At 31.8% G+C, this 22534-nt stretch overlaps 1 protein-coding gene across 4 annotated transcripts in view; it reads left to right on the top strand.

The window, feature by feature from the left end:
* Positions 1–22534, top strand: part of LOC129810063 (innexin shaking-B) — a 115123-nt gene that overhangs the window by 62616 nt on the left and 29973 nt on the right. For 2 of the 4 annotated variants that reach the window (XM_055860321.1, XM_055860313.1), the window contains exons 2-4: positions 3768–3921; positions 8065–8198; positions 8344–8533. In XM_055860321.1, coding sequence (XP_055716296.1) covers positions 3768–3921; positions 8065–8198; positions 8344–8533 — 478 coding nt within the window. Of the gene's footprint in view, positions 1–3767; positions 3922–8064; positions 8199–8343; positions 8534–16343; positions 18673–22534 lie in introns of those variants that run through there. The other 2 variants (XM_055860329.1, XM_055860338.1) reach the window with 2 other exon arrangements.

The following is a 22534-nucleotide window of genomic DNA, read 5'->3' on the forward strand; positions in this document are numbered from 1 at the left end:
TAACAAAATATTTTTAAGATTTTTAAACATAAAAATATATTTGATTGAGGATTTTATTACAGAATTTTAATAGGGGAACTTGGCTCAAAATGACCAAAACAGATTTCTTTAAGAAAACCCGAAAGATTTCTAATAAGAAGGTAATACGTGCCAGTACCTACTGTTCAAATGTGTAAAGAACCAAAGGACAATGGGCAGAAGTGTATGGAAACTGGTCCTCTTCGCCAGAAACGGGACTATGTTCATTTTGTTCGTTTTCGTATGTGATTTAAAAAATTACCGAGATCCAAGTCAAAAAGGACTATCAGTCCTTGTGAAATTTACAAAAGATACTTCAACAAATTTACAACTTTGATAATAATTTATTTCTCGAAAACGGCTTAACTAATCTTAATAAAATTCCCTTCGATATGTTCCCTTCGAACGTTCACGACTTCGAATAATGTAAGTTTTCTTTTATTTTTCTAAGAGATTTACACATAATTATCACGTAATTATCAATTGCTGATAAGCTAACTGTGTAAGTCTCTTAGGAAAAATAAAAGAAAATTCGAAGGTGCGTATGTTTGAGAGGAGAGTACTTTCCTCAACTGCATACAGATTAGACAAATTTTTTGAAAGATTTAGATTTAACAAAAGTTTAATATTTTATATCTTTCAAACTTCTCAAACCTTTTATTTCACTTCTTTTAAATCAGGAAAATGTCACGAAATCAAAATTTACATTCGTTTCTTTCTCTGACGTATTGTCGTATGTCTAACTCACTCTCTCTCACTATTCTCAAATGCATCATAATTAATTCAATTTGGATTTCATTGCGAAAGGGGGGGATGGATATATCCCATGAGTTTTCAGTTTAAAATAGATAGAAATTTTGATTTTATTAAATTATCTCAATTTAAAAGTTATACTGAAAGCATTACCAACCACATTGAAGTTATGTCTGATGAAATGATATTTTTTGACAACCAAATTTAATATTTTACTGACTTTATATAATTTTGTGTGCCACCCGTATACCATTTAGAGCAGGAAAATTTCTTTAAATCACAATTTACATCCCTTTCTGTCTCAAACGTTTTGTATTTGTCTGTCCTATTTGATAGTTAAAACGAATTAAGCTGAATTAAATTGTTTGATTTTTTTGTAATTTTCAAAAACAGAAGAAGAGTGAGGTAAGCAAAACGTTTGAGACAGAAAGATTTATGAATTTTGATTTATTGAAATTTGCTTGTTCTAAAAAGTATGCCAGAGCTATAACTGATTAATTTTAACATTTTAATTATTTAATTATAAATGTTTTTATCAACTTTTCCACCCATTTGCAAAGAAATTCTAAAGATTATTCACTGAAAAGTTCTAAAAGAGATATCATTTAATTGCTTTTAAATATAAAACTGCGAAAATTAAACAAGAAATTATATTTTTATAACGGCGTTATCACTCTTGCACATTAAAATTTTAAAGTGATTCACATTAATTGTCGCTTGTGAGCGTCTAAATATGTTATTTGTGTCTTTGAGTCACTTAATATTTGGGGTTTTTCTATTTATTGATAAAGAAGTGGACTTGACTTGCAAAAATAAGATTAAATTTACCTAAAGCATAAATATTTTTCACATTAAAAAATTAAAGAGAAAGTCGCATTAATTTTTCGCATTAATGCCATAAATCAATTTATATCAAATTTTGCGGGCCAAGTCTACCTTTTTATCAACAAATAGATCAAATTTTGAATATAAAATGATTCAAACACACAAATTACACACTTGGACTCTCACCAGCGACAATTAATGTGAATCATATTAAAATTTTAATGTGCAAGTGTGATAACACAGTAAGGTATGTAGTCTTAATGTAAAACTTCATGTATCTCTAGACGAAATAAACTTTAAATTGAAATTGGAATTGAAACAGACTGATATAGGAAATTTAATGTTCTACAACTTTGTTTATATTTGGAAAGTACGTGTGCATTTCTAGCCATTTGCTAAAAGTTGTTTCTGTGAGAGTACTCAAAAATTTTGAGCATTATATTGATAGGCATGGGGGTTTTTTATGAGATTTTGAATCACTTTTATCACCCAGCTTGTCATACAGGATTATGAAATTTTCGGCTTTTCATATTTATCTCTAACATTATTTAATAACCAATAAATTACTTTATAAATACAATGCCTTAATAATAGCAAAAGTCATAAATTTTAGAAACTTTCATTTAGATGCAGTTTTATAAAATAAATTGCAGAACTTATAGAGAGCTTCGAATTTAAGTATTTTGGAGAATATATCGCTCAGATAGTATATCAACATGAATAATTTAAACCATTTCGATTCCACAAAAAGGCGAAGGAAAAAAATCGCTAAACATGGAATTGCTCTTCCCTGAAACTCTCTCCTAAAAACTATAAATATTTTCTGTTGCAAGATTTTACTCAGTTTTTTAGTTAATTTGGATAGTAAAAATTCATTAGGGTGAGTTATTAATTCAAGTTTTAAAAACAATCTAGAAGTAATAAATTATTCTTTTTTTTATTTTAATCGCAAGCGTTATATAACATTTACTTTAAATCAATTTTTCAGATATTTCTTGAGTGAAATAGATCAGTAATGTATATTTTTAACTAAAAAAAAATGCTTATTTTCTGACCAATAAAATGTCTGTTTATTTCAAAAATTTTCAATATAATATATAAATTGCAACATTGCAATATCTCATCGAATTTTAAATGAGATGAGGGCGCCGGGTTGACATTGTTTATGAGCAATGATGTGATTTCACCTTAACATGTTTAAATTGAGGTTTGATATGTAAAATTTCTGACACTATTGTATTAATTTCATTGACAGTATGATTGACAATTCAAAATGTTTTGTGATTGTGCTGAAAGTTTATCAATTATTATTGAACTAATGATGTATATTAATAATTCAATAATGCGAAAGGATTATATTTCAAACACATCATATGCTTAACAATTTCTATAGATTAAAGGTTTAGATAAGGTAAGGCTTAAATGCTTAATTGTAAGATAATATTGAATTAAACTGAGAATCCCCTTCTCTCATAAATTTTATAATATGCAATTTTTATTGATATTCTACTGGAAAATTATTCCGCAGAATTCTGCACAAATTCCTTTAGAAATATTTTTCAACACTATTTCGCACTGGCTTTCATTTAATCTCCGGAGGGGAAATAAAGTCTTTCTGCAAATCATTTACTGTGAAGAATGTGGACAAAAGGAAGGGTTCTTATTCAATAGAGAGCTTTAAGTTATTACATAGAGAAAAGCAACACAAAAACACGTGCAAAATACACTCGAAAAAGCTTAGATTTAGCACAGGAAATAAAAGGAAGAATGGCAAAGTGACACACTATTATTCTATTTAATTAGTCATCTTTCTTTACACTATAAAAATCACACTCATTGTGGCACTCCATCACAGGAAAGTATACAAGAATTAAAATAATCCAATCACCGCCAGTTGTCTTTCCAAAATGAAAAAAAATAAGAAAAAAATTACGCTTTTATACAACTGACAAGAATAATAACATTAATTTTGCACTTATTCGAGCATGTGAAATGAAATGACACTTTTTTATTCCGAATGTCCCCAGTATGAAAAGTGCATTTATCAAACAAACTCCTCTCTTCATGCACAAAAAAATTTAAAAATATATATTACAGTAAATCTAACATTTGAAATGCAATTCATGTGCCTCCTGGGTATATGTTCTAACTTCTTCCTTCTCCGTTTGCAGACCAATTTCGCAGAAATTAAAATCACATCTCACAGAAAGCATTCCATCATACCTCAAGCGGGGTCGTGGGGGTCAAAGGAGATCCCCGAGTGTGTCATCCAATATGGAATTTCTCCGAGGTGTCTATGCCTTCATGCAAGTGAGTAGATCTTCGGTGAGTGTTTTTTTTTTCAATCAGATTTTCTTCACTAATCGCATTTTTTCTCTTTTTTTGTCTTCATACATTTGCTTAAAAAGTATCAATAGGATGATTAAAAATGAATACCAAAGCTATTCAAGGCATTAATTGCCCCAAAAGCAAAGAGTATTTAAGACACTTCACCAACAACACCAAACAGCCAAATTGCACAAACACTCACTTGTTCTTACAAATTCACATAGTACACTCTTAGAAATGGGATGACATTGTAGGTACCTGAAAGGTATCAATTTAAAAATTAATTGAAAGTTAAGTAGTAGTTATATGAATTTTACGAATTTTCTACAGATCAACAGAGTATTTTTTTTATTTTAAATATTTATTTATATTCCTATACAGAACCTATTCGAAGCAGAATTAAAAAAAAAAATAAAATAAAATAAACAATTAATTAACAATTTACCAAGTAATACATTCATTATTAATTTTTTTACTGTTTTCTGCCATTTCAACAAGCACTAATCATCTTAACATGACTTCACTGAGAGAAATCCGAAAAAGTTAAAATAACATTCCGGAAATGTTTATTTTACCCAGCAGTATTGATCAGAAATCGGTGTAAATATTATGCTTCTTAGGTATATAATATTAGGTGTTAAAGTTACCCTTTTTCATGTTAATTTTACCCTTAAAAAGGTGTAAAATTAACATTAAAAATGTTGATATATTTCACCTATAAAGTTTTAAAATTATGAATATAATTTATTATCTTAATAAATTTTCAAATAAATAAATTTAGTACAGATCCGAATTGATCCAAAATCCCAAAATTGTTTAGAAATTAGCCTTTAAAACGCTAATCAACAAACTATTTATAAAAAAGGCTGGAAGCATTCGATCTTTGAGACTTTGCGAGCCACTCGAACTCCCAAGAAAAAACTATCGATATGCTCGAGAGCAAAAAAGTTTAAGAGCGATTAAAATTTATCTATAAATCATCATAAAACCACTTTAAAGAAAAAAAATGATCAAGAAGGCAGGAGAAAATTCCCATGCTTTGTACAATCCTAAGCTTCGTAATGACTTAGTTTTTCTATGTTTCTGAATTAATGCGACTCCGCAATATGTTTTAAAAACTGGACACCTTTAGTTTTCAAAATATGGGTGCGATGAGTCAAATTTATTAAGAAATCGAAGAAATTATTAAGAATTTTCCCCCATTTTAAAAAATCATTAACTTTTAATTTAATTTTAGATGCTTTGATACTTTGCCGATTCATTACCGATTCAAACCGTCACAATCCGGTGTGGAGTTTCAAAATCTTTTAAATAAAACCAAATTTAACCAAATCTGTTGAAAAAATTGGCCGTCCATGATGATTGAATTTCAGATGGCGATTTTTTCGTTGAAAGGTGTCTATAGGAGGTAGAAAATTCAAACAATTTCAGATTATACATTTGAATACGAATCAAAAATTTAAAATGTGGAACGGAAGGAGTCATATCATTTTTTACATTTGTTTTATTAGGTGTCATTTATGAACAGAAGAGATAACAATGATAAGATATAAAAGAAACTTTGTGTAGAAACAGGAAACGCAGTTTTTTAACGAAAACGTAAAATGTCTATGGTAGAACAGAGAATGTTGGGAACGTAGAAAACAGGTTAGGGGAAAGCTCGGTACCTTCGGACGATTGAGGCTTCGAACAGTTCATTTTTTTTCAATGTGTATTAACTGAATTTAGTCCATTATAATTTTATTTTTTAACAGCTGGTCCAATGTCTAAAATATCCAGAAAAGAGCTATGTGTGAAGTCCATTAAGAACATTGGAAAAAACTTAAATTCCGAAGCTTGAGTCGGCCGAAGATAGCGCGCATTCCCCTATGTATATGTCGTGAAAATGGAACAGAAGAGAAATTTGACCGATGGATACCTTAAAATGAGAACACAATACAAGGATTTTGTGAAAGAAAGAGGAGAAACTAAGAATATTTAAGAAAATTGGAGTTAATCAAAAATACCGATGTTGACTATGTAGAGGAAAGTAGTCTCCCTTCGAACGTTCATGCCTTCGAATAATGTGAATTTTCTTTTAGTTTTCCTAAGAGAATTACACTAAATTATCGCGGAATTATCAACAATTGACGATAAGTTAACTAATATTTAATGGAAATGTGTAAGTCTCTTAGGAAAACTAAAAGAACATTCACATTATTCGAAGGCATGAACGTTCGAAGGTAGAGTATTATCCCCTAAGAACCATGTATTTTTTAAAAGGTCCAAAATGGACACTAATAAAGGATTATTAGTAAATATTAACAGGCAACTGATGTAATCTTAAAGAGATTTCAGACCAATTTTGCGGCAATATTTAGTGACAAAAAAAATCTTCCCACGAAATGTCTATCTCACTTTTATTTTCATTTTTTTCCTATTTAGAGAAGTGCAATAAGGGAGGTAACGTTTTTTCGGATGCGTTAGAAATGCTGAACCTTTCAAAGCCCAAACAATAATGTTCTTTCGGCAGAGCCTTCGGTGCGGCAGGCAATATACTTGCTCAGTGGCTACAAAGCGATAAAACATTTATTTGAGATTATTGTATAAGTTTTTTTGTTTCATTATCATTTACTCAAAATTGCTATTTTTGTATCTAAAATTCACTAATCTTTTTCAAAATTCCTCCCTTCTACTTAGGATAAATATGACTTCCACTTTAGTAGAGCAATTTAGAGACTATAAGTCACGGTTTTGAGTAAGATTACTGTAACAAAAAAAATGTACACTGAGAAAAAAAAAGAAGGTGCGATTAACTTTTTTTCCTCATAATTTTAACTTTTTAGGTGTAAAAATATATTAACATTTTTTAATGTTAATTTTACACCTTTTTAAGGGTGAAATTAACATGAAAAAGGTTAAATTTAACCCCCAATACACCTAAAAAGGGTAATATTTACACCGATTTCGGATCAATACTGCAGGGTAAAATTAACATTTCCGGAATGTTATTTTAACTTTTTCGGATTTCTCTCTGTGTACAGTAGTCTCAAATAATTTTTCCCGCTTTTTAACCACTGAGGAACGCACGCTGCCGCACCGAAAGTTCTGCCAGAAAAACATTCTTGTTTGGTCTCTGAAAATATCAGAATCTCTTAAGTTCATCCGGAAAGTAATCACCTCTCTATTACACCTTAAGTATCCCTCGTCGATTCATCTATAGGATTTAAAGGAGGTTCTGCAATCAGTGGTTTAATTGTACACTGTGAGAGAAATCCGAAAAAGTTAAAATAACATTCCTGAAATGTTTAATTTACCCTGCAGTATTGATCCGAAATCGGTGTAAATGTAAATATTATGCTTTTAAGGTGTATTAGGGGTTAAAGTTACCCTTTTTCAAGTTGATTTTACCCTTAAAAAGGTTTAAAATTAACATTAAAAATTGTTGATATATTTTTACATCTAAAAAGTGTTAAAATTATGAGGAAAAATAGTTAATCGTACCCCCTTTTTTCTCAGTGTATGTAATGAAATAAAACAAAAAGGGCCTAGATAAGGGTAGTCATCACCATTTTCTCAGAGTGTAGCTTTTCTTTAGCTCATTCACAATTTATACATCCGAGATATTATTCTCAAATTCTTCCTACTCACGACTGGTACACTTGAATTATATCCACCTCACGTATTTCTAACTCCTTTTGAATGAGAAAGGGGGGAACAGGAGGTAAAATATATATGAAGAATTTTTATTGTATGATTGATGGAATGCAATTTGATTTAACTCGCCATTTTTGAGTGATTTTGAATTGTTACTGGCAAACTCTCTTCGCTTAAATTCTGCAATTCACCTTTTTCGCAGAGGTGATGTGAAAAAAAAGGATGTGCTATGAGCGGAAAGAGTTTTTCCTGCACTTTTGATTTATATCCTCAATTTATGTAATTATTCACAGAATTAAGAAAGGATTTCTCTTATTTTTTTGTATGTTAATGTGTGAGAGAGAAAGAAACAAAACAATCTGATGCTCTTTGTGTGCCAAAAATACTAACATAATCTTTTTTTTCTTGTCTTTTCCTCACTATGTTTACTTATCCGGACTCATTCTTCATGGATGATATGTTGCACATAAAAAAAACCAACATCCTGATTCAACGGCAATTAAGGTGAATCATGTGAAAGTGGACTCTGCAGTTTTCCGACTTCACACCAACGCCACTGTTATTTTGTTGGTAACCTTCTCCATAGCCGTTACAACCAGGCAGTACGTGGGAAATCCAATAGACTGCGTTCATACAAGGTGAATGCCCAAGCTGAAAAACTTTTCATTCATTTCGATGAGCTTTTTCTCACATTGCGCGCAACTTTTTCCCATTTGAATGGGCTCAACGAAAATTATAACGTTCCATTTTCCAATTAATCGTTTATTCATTTTCTGCTTTCAGAGATATCCCCGAGGATGTTTTGAACACATACTGCTGGATACACTCAACATATACAGTGGCTGATGCCTTTAACAAGAAACAGGGATCAGAGGTGCCATTTCCGGGTGTCGACAACTCACAGTCGCGCGCCAATGTGACAATAAAGCACACGAAATACTATCAGTGGGTTGCTTTCACGCTTTTCTTCCAGGTGAGTTTCATTTTACCTTTCAATCTTGTATAAAATGTGTCCTACGGACTCAATAGCGCCTATATATTCAAAGGATTGCGTCATAGTAACGTCCCATAAAAAATTGATTCATATCTGCCTTGTCCTCATCGATATAAGGTTGTTGTTAGGTTGTCTAAAAGTTGTTTATATTTGACAATTTTTTTGCAGTACTACAATAGTACAATTTTTATAAACGTTGTATATTTTTTTGTAATATACGAGGAGAATAAAGTAACATATGTGAATTAATACCATCCTATTAAAGGAGGATACGCACTTACAAAAGCGCTCTCAAAAGGATTCCACTCAAAAATTTAGTAATCAAATATTTGATCATCAAAAATTTGGTTAACTAAATTGTGAGACACAAAAATTTAATAGCCAAATATTTGGTAATCAAAATTTTGGGATTCAAAACTTTAGTGATTAAATATTTCGTAGGGTAAAGTGGTACAAGTTGGACAGGGCTTTTTTTCTTGATAAATTTAGTACTTCATTTTTATTTGTATATTTTTAATACTTTAGTTTTATAATTTGATTCCTTGTGCTTAAAAAGAAATTTTGTACTGTATTTATCAAGAAAAAAGCCATGTCCAACTTGTAACACTATGTCCAACTTATATCACTTTACCCTAATAAAATTTTTGGGACTCAAAAATACGTACAAAAGGGCTATGAAAAATAATCCACTTAAAAATTTAGTAATCAAATATTTTATAATCAAAATTTTGGAACTCATCAAATATTTGGTTAACAAAATTGTGGGACACAAAAAATTTATAGACAAATATTTGGTAATCAAAATTTTGGGATTGAAAACTTTAGTGATTAAATATTTCGTAATCAAATTTTAGGGACTCAAAAATTCTTTTGCCAAGTACTTAGGTCATCAAAATTTTTAGTTCCAAAAACAAAATTTTGATACTTAAAATTTTTGTGATCAAATAAAAGGCGATCAAAATTTTGGGACACAAATGTTTAGTAATCAATTATTTGGTTATAATAATTTTCGAACTCACAATATTGGTGTCAAAATATTTGGCAAGCAAAATTTTGGGATTCAACATTTTTTTCATCAAATATTTGATCATTAAAGTTTTTGGACTCAAAACTTTAGTGATCAACTATTTCGACGTCTCTGTTCCGTTTTTAGTCGTTTTTATTCCTTGAGTATGATGTTAATGTAATGCCCGTGTTATTTTTTCGAAGAAAAAAATTACAAGTATTATTTTTTTGGGGCAGCATAGGAATTTGCCAATTTGAAATGACTGTTCTGAAAAGTTTTCATTCTGATATAGCATAGTATAGAATGAAACCGTCGCGTCGATTTGGTAATCAATGTTTAGGTACTCAAAATTTAAATGCCTAAATATTTGGTAATCAAAATTTTGGGACTCAAAATTTGAATAATCAAATATTTGGATATCAAAATTTTGGGACTCAAAGGCTTATAGTAATCAAATATTTGGTTATTACAATTTTGGGACTCAAAAATTTAGTGATCAAATATTTGGTATTTTGGTATAAAGATTTTGGGATTCAAAAGTTTAGTATTGAAATACTCAAAATTTTACAATGAAAAGTTTAATAAATTTAGTGCTCAAATATTTGGTTGATTGAAAAATGTGGAAAGAAAATATATGATCATCAAAATTTTGGTATTGAAAATTTCGTAATCAAAGTCACATGCAATTGTGATCACGAGATCGATTCACAAGATCGAGCATACTACAAAACTTAAACACATCGTCATCTCCCATAAGCTTCCCTCATTATCGTATCCCAAAACAATTCACCTGTTTAGACACCTTCTTCTGATCCTCATTCAAAATATTGTCATGTGTCAAATATGATTAGAGTTTGTGATGTCGGAGGCGTGTTTTGGCACAATCTTCAACTGCTATTCAGACCCTCATAAACAACATTTTGTGCCCAAGAACACTCTTCCCCCGAAATCAATTAAAAATATTCTCTTGACACGCTCCTTGTGAATTAACAGTCATGTTGCGATCATCACAAATCATAACAGAACTCTTCATCTTTCTGAGAATCAGGCAAGATGATGAGGAAAAAAATCTTTATGAGTCTTGCGAGGTGGTGGGAAAATATGATAAATGTCCCAACTATAAAAATTATTGATATAGATACAAATTTTGTATGTTTTGTACATTCCAAGTGCGATGAAAAGTCTATTCGGGTCAGCTGAAAAAATCAACCACCACTATCTCATAAAATACACAAAGAGAATATTTCATTTTGGGATGCAGGATGAATAAATACTGAGATACTGAAGATGGATTTCCCGTCTGATGTTTCCACGAGCGTTCCCGCCATAGTAAAGAGCAAATCACGCATTTCACTTGTGAAATGGTCATGCAAATCACCCCCCTAAAAAAAAGAGCAAGCATATCATTGAATAAAATACCAGAAAAAATCGCAATGAATAAAAAAATGTTTCTATTCTCAAATAACCAGTGAAATCATATTTTATGAATATCGATTTACGAGATCATCTTTTTTCAACACTCTCCTTTTTCCTCAACTGTCAATTTTTTTTCTCAGAATTATTTGACTGGCAACAGCAGCCAATGTTTGAATCATAACAAACACAAAATGCACAATTTATTTGGACAAGAAAAAGAACAGCCATCGAAAGAAAAAAAATTTATTTCACAATGCGTTCATTCTCTGGGTTTTGTTACCATCATCCTTCTTCTTCTCTCTACTTTTATTGCTATTTTCATGAATTTCATGAATGATCCCTAACATCGTGAAAAAATATCACCCATGCCATCCAGACACAGCAAGAACTTTTTGGTGGCGTAGAATTCTCAAAAGAAATTTCTACGTGTTTGCTAAAACACACAGATCAATTTTTAAACAAATGGGGAAAAGATTATGCCCCAAAAACGAGTTTCTATTCGTAAACTGAACAAAATTTTACACAGAAACACACGTGAGTTAGAAATTTTATAGTTATAATTTTATATACACTTTCTGTGATTTTTAAAGTGTCTTTGAAAAAGAAATGATAGGGTCAAATGAACACCTGTTCGACAAGAAACTTCTATTGACACTTTTTTATCACAATGGTGAAATTTATTTAATGCATTCAATAAAGTCTAAGTAATATAAGTTTTTTTCATTAATCTGCGTTTTTCGATAGGGATGAGTGTTCAAATTTCGTATTTCAAATGGTACAGAGTAGGTTGTCAATAAGTCCTGACATGAGTTCTTAAAGTATCAATAGTGTAGAGCGTATGGCCCATTCGACAGTTGTTAAGCCAGTCGACGTCCAAAGCCACCAATTCTAATCCTCCAGTCTTATGACAAACCAAACACAGCATCCCGAGGCGGGTGATGAAGGTTGTTATATGGTGCTCTTGTTGCTTATGGCATCTAACATCAGTACTTCAATGAGTGATCATCAGTCGCCGTGAACAGTTCACTCATTCCGAGGAAGTTGAAAGATGGATGGCACCTTCAGTTCCCCATTTTCCTTAATAAGTTATATTATTTATTTTAGTGAGCCCCATTAGGGCTTACAATTGGTGTTCCTTTCACCCTATAATGTCATAAATCTCTTAATATTTAGGACATTATTAATATTGCGTCATAACATTATAATGAATTCCTGTAAAACAAGTTTTAAAGGTATTGAATTTGATTTAATACATTTTATTACAGTGAAAAATATTTATATTTTTAATAAAATTAAATATGTAGGAACATGTAACTTGTCCTACTTTTAATTTTTTTAATTCATTTTATTATTTATTTAATTTATATTTATTAATTAATCAAAAGAATCGTGAGAAAATTTGATCTGCGTGAAGCTACATCACCCACTTCCCTATTATAAAAAAAAACACGGGAATGCTAAACACAATTTCGTCAAATATTTAAAAATTTGTCATTTGATCGGCTTTTATTCTCCACTCCATTTAATTTTTGTCGAAAACCAATAATATTCTAAGAAATAATATAATCAAACTGAAAATAATTCAAATTTATCAATGTATAATGTTGTCCTGTCCCCATATTTACCACGAAAATATGTAATTTGGCACTGTGATACTGCTATAGAATTTCCCTATAGGTGGTAATAGGGATATCCAATGAATCTTGTGTGTTTTTCACAAGTTATTTCAGTTACTTTACTTTGATAGCATTAACTGACCAGGCGTCTCCACTGTAAGAGATGGAGACGCCGGGTGAATGTGTTATTTGTATTGCAAGAGGTATAATAAAATACAACTTACTACTATATTTAATGCTTTTTTTGTATTTTTATTCTTTTAAAAATTTAAACAAAGATAAAGAAGTCTCCATCTGACGAATATTTTTGTTAAATTAGTTTTTTTAAGTAGTAACGTGAAGAAAAATTATTAAAAAGTAGTTTTTTCTTTCAGGAAAAAAGCATGTTCAGATAGAAACTTAAGTAGTGAACTTATAATACGTTGTGTGATGTATTTGTAAATATTTTGGGCCACAATTTGGCAATTCCTAATCTTTGTATCTTATACAAAAAAAAATTTAAACGAAAGATATATGGGTTTAACCTCGAATTACATGCTTGATTTTTTTTAAGAAAGAGTTTAACGACTTTTTCAATACTTATGATTCAATTTGTAATACTAAATACCAAATAATATATTCTAAATACTCGTAATTAAATATGTTTCATGGATAATTTTACAAAAATATTTCTATAAATCTAAAGTGCAAAAAAATAGATTCACCCATTTTAAGCATATTATTAATACTTATAATACATTATACTACTAGGGGAAAGTACTCTCCCTTCGAACGTTCATGCCTTAGAATAATGTGAATTTAAGATAACATAAGATAAGATAAGATAAGATTTTTATTATCCCAATGTTTTGGTTTGTGGTTGCGTCTGCCGCCGTCTTACCATTACCGGCCTCACCAGGTAAACGGCATTTCTTTTACTTTTCCTAAGAGACTTTTACAAGATCGTTACATAATCAATAATTCATAATAAGCTAGCTAATATTTAATAGAAATGTTTAAATCCCATAGGAAAACTTAAAGAAAATTCACATTATTCGAAGGCATGAACGTTCGAAGGGAGAGAGCTTTTCCCTACTTACCAACCTAGAGTTATATTTTTTGAGTTTTTAAGCTCATGAAATTTTTCCTCAATTAAATACTAAATATTCTTATGAGATGGAAAAATACATTCCCAATTTTTTTAAATTTACTTTAAAAGATTGTACGAGTTTTAGTTTAATTTTGTCAATTTGGTGATACATAATGGAATTTGTTTTGGAATTCTCGAGAAATATTTATGAATTTGCATTTTCGCATACTAAACTGACAAATTTATTAGTTATTCTTTCCGTCTCTGTAATTGGTATTATGACACTCCGGATATACTTTTCAATAAAAAGTGATTAAAGTTGAAAGCAAAATTACCTATATAATTAATTGAATTCAATTGCAATAAAATTTATTTCAGTAAATTAAAATATTTCTCCAGTGAAATTGGTAAAAACATAGTTTTAGAAATTTTAAATTCAGACAAGAAGCCAAACGTTCTTTATAATAAAACTATTAAAAAATTATAAACATGTTAGAATATTCATCAAATCGTTTAAGTACAGATTTTTTTTTAATAAATGGCAATGTTTGGCAATGTTTATTATCCTTATGGTTCTTATCATAAGTAATTAATTACTTACTATATATTACGGCTCAAAACAAAAAGTTCGATAATATCTCTTCTTCAATCCTGAAAAAAACTGTTCATTATCTCTACCGATAGGGGAGAGCCTGCATATTTGAGACACGGATAGTTTAAAACGTGGTAGATTATTATTTGATTATTTTATTAAATATGACAAAAACACTAAACGAATTATTTTAATGAAATCTATAACTAGTAAGTATATTGAGCCCTATATAAAATTTCAAGATAATTTTTTAAGAAGCACCTTTTGTATATTTTTTAGTCATCGTTGTTTTTTTTTATATCAGTTTATGAAATTATTTTCTAACTCTTGAAACTGTACAGAAAGCAATTTTAAATCAACAAAATTCTTATATACGATACTACACGATGAAAGCGAGGTCACAATTAATAATAATTGATTTTTTATTTAATTTATTTAGTGAATTAAAAATGCACTTTGCGTTTCTCGACCTAGTTTCCCCATTTCCACAAGTGTTTAATAAAATGATGATAAGGCAATAACAATGTATAGGGGGAAGTGGGCAGTTTCAGGCATGCACGACTTTCAAAAATATAAAATTATTACGGTAAATGTGCATGTTCAGTACATTTTCAAATATCTAACACTGTAAAGAAAACAAGTGGACTTAAATATTTTGAATATAAGGGAAAAGTACCCCGGGTCGGAATGTTAAGAGACATGCTCGATATTTAGTTGAAAATATAAGCCTCAAAATACTATTTGGTATTTTTGTGTATGCTAATCGATATATTAGTGATCCATTTAACTATATCTGTGCGTTTGAACTTTAAAATTTTACAATAAATTAATAAAAAAATAGATGTAATTGCTACTGTGTACTCTGTACCTCGGATCGTCACGAATTTAATCAGGTGTCTCACGAAAAATTGGTTTTATAAATTAAATCTACATTAATGCACTGTATTCTTGTAAGAATTAAATGGTAAGAAGTAGCTAATAATTTTTAAAAGTTCATTTTAATTGGTGCAATAATATGACAATAACTTGACGATCCGAGGAACACTGCCGATCGCTGGTGCTCTTCCCTTAGTTGTGCATTAAACTTTGGAAAATAAGCCTTGTAAAGAAATACTTCAGCTACCTGAAACTGCCCAACTTCCTCTAGAACTTTTTTTGTGATTCTTCAGAACTTTTAAAATTTACATGGAAATTTTCAAAATCTGTGCAGAACTTGTGACTAATTTGCGAACTATATATTTCAAAAAAAACATTACAACTCTTTAATTGTTTAATTAAATTTACGTAATAGTGGAAATGCAATTTGTTCCCTTAAGTATAATAGGAGCAAAATTTAACACGAATTTGCAACATTACATTTAACTTCCTGACAACAACGTTTTAGAACTTTCTACCAGTTGAATCGTTTGAATGATGAAATTGAAAGGACAACTCACTGTGAAAAGCTCTCCCCGGATTTGGTCAAACTGACGCATCCGGATAGCGAAAGAGTGGTCAACAATATATTATGGTATTTACACACGTACCATAACCAGAATGCAGTGATGGCAATTTGCTCAATTGATGTGGTTTTCATGGAGTTGTTAAACACGCATATATTAAATTGTATAGTTTGGTCTTTGTAGAATGCTCGTTTTTTTTTCATAAAGTCAAATGCTTGTAGAACGACGACGGTCCGAGTGTTAGAGTTATAAATTTACGCAGATATTGGGAAGAATCATGTATCTCAGTCATCTCATGTATCTCGCAAATATACGAGGAAGATCTTCCGCATTATGAGATCACGGAGTTCCCCAGTCAACGCCGCATCTCCGCATCCACAAATTGACGGTGTACCGGCCGTCTGTGGAGTAAAAGGAGGTCTGGCTAATCGCGGAAAATGGCTCTTGGGTTGGTGTAAGTGAGCCGTGTTGGAAAATGAGGGAAAAATCATATGAGGCTCACACACCATGCTCTACGACATCATTGACCGAAAAGCCTTTTCCTGCCGTCTCACTCACTCTCCTCTTCCGTCATAGAGTTGGAAAATTTGTACATAATATACACACAGCGGCGTGCCGTGGATTCACCCAACAAAACCCAAAGAGATTCCCATAGTCAGTCGCAGCGTCTGATGCCATTCGGTCAGTGTTAAATTTGGCGTCGCGGTGCTTACATCGTAATGCGGTACCCAGCGTGAGGCGCTTTTTACTCCTCACCACACCAATCAGTGTTAGTTAGCACTTCCACCCAGTACCTTGTCCCAAGGAGGAGCCTCTCGGAGGGCACAAGGCTAAGGCGCCTCTTCAGTGACCTCCTCACATTTCATATGGTCACCGTGGCTGAGGATACCCCTAGCTAAAGCTCAACACCAATCCTGGTCATTCCTGCTCTTTCACTCATTAAAACCAAACTAACAACACGACTAACCCCTTCTAAATTTATCGCATATTTTGGAATCTTCTTCCATAAAAAAAACCATTCCTAAATTACAAAAAAAGCCAACATTCACTAAATTTTCTTTCCTCAAACCCCCAGTATCAACACATCCCAAATTCTTGCTCAGCTTTCTGGCACTGTCCGAGTGGTTTCCCTCCCAAAAAACAAGTTCGTTGGGTGGTTACAAACCAGATAAAGTACTTTCAGCTGCACTTATCGCCACAATATTCCTGCTCCGTCACCCCATTCTCCGCAAAATATTTCTGTGATTGTGATATGAATGAAAATTTAAAGTGTTCGCCATATAAGAAATATATATATTTTTTGTTGCGGTTTTGCCAGCCATCTTTTGCAAAGAATAAATAAATAAATAAATTGATTGACCCAACGGGAAGAGAATAAAAGTTCCAAAGAGATTGAGGGAGGTATCTCTAGAAAAGATCCAGGCAATCTCTTTTCTTCTAAATTATAATTTGAAGATGTGTGAAAAAGTTTGCTAATACCTTGAAGAGGCGATGAGTGCTCAACCTATTAACCTTACACTAATTTTCCCGTGTTTAATATAACTACTACATCAGAAAATTTTCTGCTTTTGCGGGTGCGTGATCCGGATTGAGTGTGCGTGTGGTGTCTATATCTTCTTCACGTGTACAAAAACCAGGGAAGAGGTATCTGCTGGGAATCATAATCATCCGGCAAACAATATGTGAAGCAACGACGCCGTGGAATACATAAACACTGTACAAAATTGCCGGGAATGTCTAAATTTACAATATATGTTGCAATTTAATCAACACTTGGCCAAAAGGAGTGGAGTAGAAGGAAAAAAAGTGTGAGGCGGAAAGGTATCCAAATTGCTTTTTTTGCGCGAGATGCTACCGGAAATTCAGCAGTATTTCAGTATCCTCAACTGCTACCACTATTGTCCGGGTAGAAGTGATCCAGAGAGATCTTTGCACATATCATAAAACTGCGCCACGAAACATTTAAGAAAAAGCACAAAAAACGATGAAGAGAGCTTTAGGGAGAAAATATTTGGTGAAAATGCCTTGCAATTTTATACGTAATCATCTGATAGAAGACACAATGAGAGACATTTAGTGCCTTATCGTATGGTTTTATATTATACTGTAAATTAAAAAAAAGGAAAAAAATAACATCTTGTTTGACCAAGCCTCAGCTAGTAAACACGAACATTAAAGTGCCCAAGTGAACATCATATATATGCAGCAATTTGTGGACCACAATTTTGGTTAAATCCATTGGTGAACAACAACAGAAATTTTTTGTGTGTGAAAATGAGGGTGGAGATGAGGCGACAAGAATACAAGTGAAAATTTTTCGAGAATAAACAACCAAGTGCCACATTGAACTACCCTCCCCAGATATCTGGCAATGAATATTAATAAAGTGCCTTGTGAACATTTGTGGACAATCTCCATGTGCTGAGACTGACCCACAGAATTTCCAAAAAAAAGCCCGTTGTCAACAGCCTCACATGAGGATGAGGATGTGACAATTTATCCGGGATACATTTGTCCTCTCACCACAGCCCTTTTGTTGATTTTAAGGGTGAGGACATAAGACAAAACACGTCCAAGAGAAGAAATCTAGCAGCATCTCCTGAAAAGCCATAGAAACATGTTAGATATCTTCCGTGGTCTCAAGAACCTTATCAAAGTCAGCCATATCAACATCGATTCACCAGTGTTTCGGCTCCACTACTCCATCACCGTGATGTTGCTCATGGCATTCTCCCTCATTGTCACCACACGCCAATATGTGGGAAATCCCATTGACTGTATCCACACAAAAGACATCCCCGAGGATGTCCTCAACACGTACTGCTGGATCCATTCCACATACAGCCTCAGGAGTTATTTTCGCAAGAAGGTGGGAACCGAGACAGCATATCCCGGTATTGGGAATTCAGAGAATAAGACCAATGATCGCAAGGATCACAAGTACTACCAATGGGTCTGCTTCTGTTTGTTTTTTCAGGTAAAATTCATCTCTTTGCTCTCTCCCTTCCCTGACCACCCAAAAAAAAAACTCCCAATGACATGGCAAAAATTGCACTATCTCATCCACCTTCCTCCCCATAGTTCCCCCTCTCATCCTCAAATATTTATAATCTTCAGTGTCAGACACTTCTCTTTTGGCTTTTTGGCCCCAGAATCGTAACTTTTAGTATGAATTTGTGCCAAGATTGCCTTTTTGCCCGAAAAAAAAAAGAATAATCCCCGCGCCCCATCCCATAGATACTCTCTGATGGTATAGCATTGCGTCTGTCGACAGCAGAAGCTCCCAGAGATTCATCTGTAGCACAAGGCAGCTTTTAGTGAAACAGATGACCCCGCACCAGAATTAATCATACACACGTCAATCATACCCACTATTATGAATTTTTATCCATAATTTTTAATTCCACACCAACCACGTGCTTTTCTTCAATCGTCCCGCACGGAATTCCACCCACAGAGACTTCCTAAATTGCATGAAAAATTGTGTGGTGAAATATTTCAAGTATATAATATTGGTTTAGGAAAAGAGCAAATGAAATCATTTCAGTTGGAATGATTTCTTGAAAATTGGGATAATTAATTTTACTAAATTAGTGACTATTTTTAGGGCTACATGTCTTGTTTTACTCCTCACACTTAGGGGGAAGTGGGGTAGCTTTGAAATTGGGATATTTCACCCACATTTAAATAAAATTGAGCCTTATCGTGATATAATTTTTATGCACAAATAGATTCAGAAGCTATTAAGATAAAGTGTCCTCGAGTCGACCGCCTCTCGACTCGATCACCCTTTGTTCCTTAAGTCGACCGGTGGAAATATTTATTCAATTTATTTACCTTTGCAATAGTACTTAGCGAACGGTTTAACATCATTGTGTCAATCATTTGATAAATAATACGAATCAGTTGGAAATTTGTAAAAACTCTATGGGGACACTTCCGATAATCGCCACTGGAAATTTATTTTACCCCAAGAAGAAAACAAATTTTCTGTCTTGCCCAGAGCTTTCGGTACGGATGTGCACCTTCTTCCAGATGTGGACCGAAAGCTCTGGGCAAGACAGAAAATTTGTTTTTCTTCTTGAGGTGAAATAAATTTCCACTGGCGATTACCGGAAGTGTCCCCATAGAATATCCATCACGCCAGCTCATTATCCAACAAAAAAATTGTAAAAATTGACCATTAAAGACTGAAGAAATAATAAATATTAAAATAATAAAAATTCGCAATCCTCCAGTAAGCTATGGCATGCTTCTTGATATGCTAGACTTTTTTCTTAAGGAATTATTTCAATTATTGCCCTTAACCCTTTAAGGACGATTGGAACACTGGTGTCCCATAAAGAAAACAATTTTTCCTGACTACCTAAAGTTATTTTTTTCTTATGTCTGTACATAATTGTAAAGTAGAAGGTTGAAGGAATCTAGAATATTTTTTACAAGTCTCTAGCTATTTGCTATGTAGTAAATATTTAAGCTCAAAAATGGCGAATTTTTAAATTCTCAAATTTATAACTAATTTTATTTATTTTTTAGACTTCCAATTTTTTTTTAAGCAAAACCCTTTTGGCAATAAAAACTACAATACTCATACGTAATATTATTCATTAAAGCGAAAAATATTATTAATTGGTATTGTCAGAAAAGTTACTTAAATTTTTGGGCTATTTTTGCCCCTTTCGTTCATAGAAGCACAAAATAGTAGGTGAGATTGTTAAGAATCTCACCTAATACACCGAATCAGACTCTGGTGGACTTTCCAAGGTTAGATGTAAGACTTATCATTGATTATGTTTCTCAGTTTAATTTTTATTGTTGATTTTCAGTCCGTAAAAAGTGTGTCGTCGTTAAAGGGTTAAAGATTGCTCGAAAATTTAAATTGTGAGTCTAATCGGAAGTCAAGGACTTTATCTCTGTTACTGTGCATTAATTTTAGTTCTATGATTAAGTTAAATATTAATTTTGAGTCTTAAAATTGAAGGTGCATTTCAAATATTATGTTCCATAATTCGACCGGTCGACGAATCACAATAAGTGAAGATTTTTTTCACTGAAATATTGTTCTATTTTGCAACAATTCCTAAAAGTGTGTTTTCCTATTTTATTTCAATGAATTCTCAATTTTAAGTGTTATCCGTGAAGTTAAATTAATTACTTTATAGTTTTGTAGTTTATTTAATTTTAAGAAAAAATGGGTGGTCGAGTAGAGGAACCCCAGGCGGTCAAGTAGAGGCACTCTGATATCAAAGTGGTCGAATAGAGGAACACTTCGCATTTTTAAAACATTTAAATTTTTCTAATTTTAAATTATATTATGGCTAAATGAAGTTCACAATTAGATAGATAAAGATCTATTCTACAGTTTTAGGTAAAAACCCTATCAAAAAATACAAATTATAACTGTTTTTTCATAAGTTTTCAACAAAATCTATCCTTAAGTGGTCGACATAGGGTACTTTACCTTATATCACGAAAAGGTTCAATTTTGTTTAAAAATAGGTGAATAATCCCAATTTCAAAGGTGACCCACTTTCAAAAGTGTCCCACTTCCCCCTATTGAATATCAGTTATTAGTTAAAAACGTTAATCAATTTATAGAAGAAATTTTAAAGTCGGTGATGTTTTTCAAGACAGAAAAATTTCTATTTGCGAGTAACTGATGTTGGGTTTGTTTTATGCAATGCTAAATAAAATTTATTAATTTAAATTTGGTAAATAAAAGTCAAATTTGGCAAGCACCAAATACAAAAAAAAAAAGAATCGTATTTTTTTGGGGATTAAAATAGTGAAATGTACTTGGCAAATGGAAAATTAAGAAATTTTAAATTATTTTGGCATCTGAAATATCCTTTAAAGTGATTATTCAAACTGTTTAGAATTTATATACTTGGAAATAAAATATTTATGGCCCAATTTGACTTTTTTACATGCCAAGAATGTGTATACCATAGAAAATTTATTTAAAAGTGATTAAAGTGAAACCTTTCAGGCTTCGCACACAATCTGGCTTTGAACACTTCATATTTTTCCCTTATTCCTTTAATGAATTTGACCCAATTTTTTAGGTAATACATGACTTAAGACTAGCCATTTGAACATATGGCCATAGATAGAGCAAATTCATTAAATGAATATGGGAAAAAAATGAATTGTTTGAAGCCAGAGTGTGTGCGAATCCTGAAAGCTTTTCACTATACTTATACAATTTAACTCAAGTTTACAATTAACGTTTTACGGGTTACATGAGTCATGAAAACTAAATACACAAACGATTTCCTATTTTATTAACTGTATAAAAAGTTTTTTTTTTTAATTTAACCCTTTAAGGATGATAGAAACAACGGTGAGCATCAAAATAATTTTTTTCTTACGGCTTGGTTTTTCTCTATGAAATCCCAAAAGGTGATTTATTCTAACCTCTAATTTTTGACCCTTTCGTCCTTAAAGCGTTACACTCTTTATAGCATATAAAACTTATATACAAAATTTAAACTATATTTTCCGACATTTTTGATTAAAAATTTTAAAAATTCAGTATGTTGACTTCATTTCCGGAGACATTTTTTGAAAAAAAAAAACTTACTTTCCAATAGTCACGATTACTCTATGTAGAAACATCAGAAGTCAAAAAATTAAGTAGGGTGGCGGCATTACTTGTGGCCTCTGTCTTTCCTTATGGCCTCCTCGCAAAAATACTTTACTATGGAATAAAATGATTTTGAAAAACCTCAAAATGAAATAATTGATATGTTATGATAGCACATCACAGATTTTTGGTTTTCGAAATTATTTTCTTATAAAAAATGTGACGAGGCCACAAGTAATGCCACCACTCCATT

The sequence above is a fragment of the Phlebotomus papatasi genome, chromosome 1 (assembly GCF_024763615.1).
Source record: "Phlebotomus papatasi isolate M1 chromosome 1, Ppap_2.1, whole genome shotgun sequence".
NCBI lineage: Eukaryota > Metazoa > Arthropoda > Insecta > Diptera > Psychodidae > Phlebotomus > Phlebotomus papatasi.